At 34.9% G+C, this 786-nt stretch overlaps 1 protein-coding gene across 1 annotated transcript; it reads right to left on the reverse strand.

The window, feature by feature from the left end:
* TM35_002581000 (uncharacterized protein) lies at window positions 1-752 on the reverse strand (the record flags this gene model as incomplete). Its single annotated transcript, XM_029032055.1, has 1 exon — window positions 1-752. A coding segment is annotated over one exon (752 nt), but the record flags the coding sequence as incomplete, so codon positions are not given.
* Between the last annotated feature and the right edge of the window lie 34 nt (window positions 753-786).

The following is a 786-nucleotide window of genomic DNA, read 5'->3' on the forward strand; positions in this document are numbered from 1 at the left end:
TTATTATTATTATTATTATTATTAATATTACTATAGTAGTCATGACTCATCATATTATTCGTAACGCAGAGTCGTTGTGGTGGTGGAGTGTGACGCCGAATGAGTGCATTTGGTGTTTGCCGCAGTGCCTCCTGTTGTCGGACTGTTAGTGAACTACGCAGTCCGTTACTATCACTACTACGACCGACACTCTCAGAGTGAATGAAAGGACGATGTATTATGATGGGCGACTGCACGATCTCATTATTACTCTCACTGCTACTACACCTACCATTCATATTGTTATTATTATTATTATTATTATTATTATTATTATTATTATTATTATTATTATTATTATTATTATTATTATTATTATTATTATTATTATTATTACCGCCAATAGAGAGACGATCTCTTGAAAAGGGATGAGAAGAGGGAAATGGTGGCCAAGGTCTTCTAATGGGTTCCTTTTCAGTAGAAGATGTCTTTTCCTGAGAAACATAAGAATGAACAGAAGGATCAGTCTTTAGTAAATCTGTTGATTTCTCTTCTTTTTCTTTTTCCTTTTCTCTTTCCCGTTGTTGTTGTTGTTGTTTTTGTTGTTGTTTTTGTTGTTGTTCTGGTAGTTTTTTCCCTTTCGTATTCTCATCACTCCCTCTTCCTTGCGAGTTCATCTCTTTTCTACTATTATCATGGTTCCTATTAACAGCAGCAATAGAGACTTGAGGGTTTTTTGATGTTCCTGCCATTTTCCCATTGGGAGATTTCATTGGATCTACCGCAGTTGTTGTTGTTGTTGTTGTT

This window comes from Trypanosoma theileri (assembly GCF_002087225.1).
Source record: "Trypanosoma theileri isolate Edinburgh chromosome Unknown TM35_Tth_258_V1, whole genome shotgun sequence".
NCBI classification, from domain to species: Eukaryota; Euglenozoa; class Kinetoplastea; order Trypanosomatida; family Trypanosomatidae; genus Trypanosoma; species Trypanosoma theileri.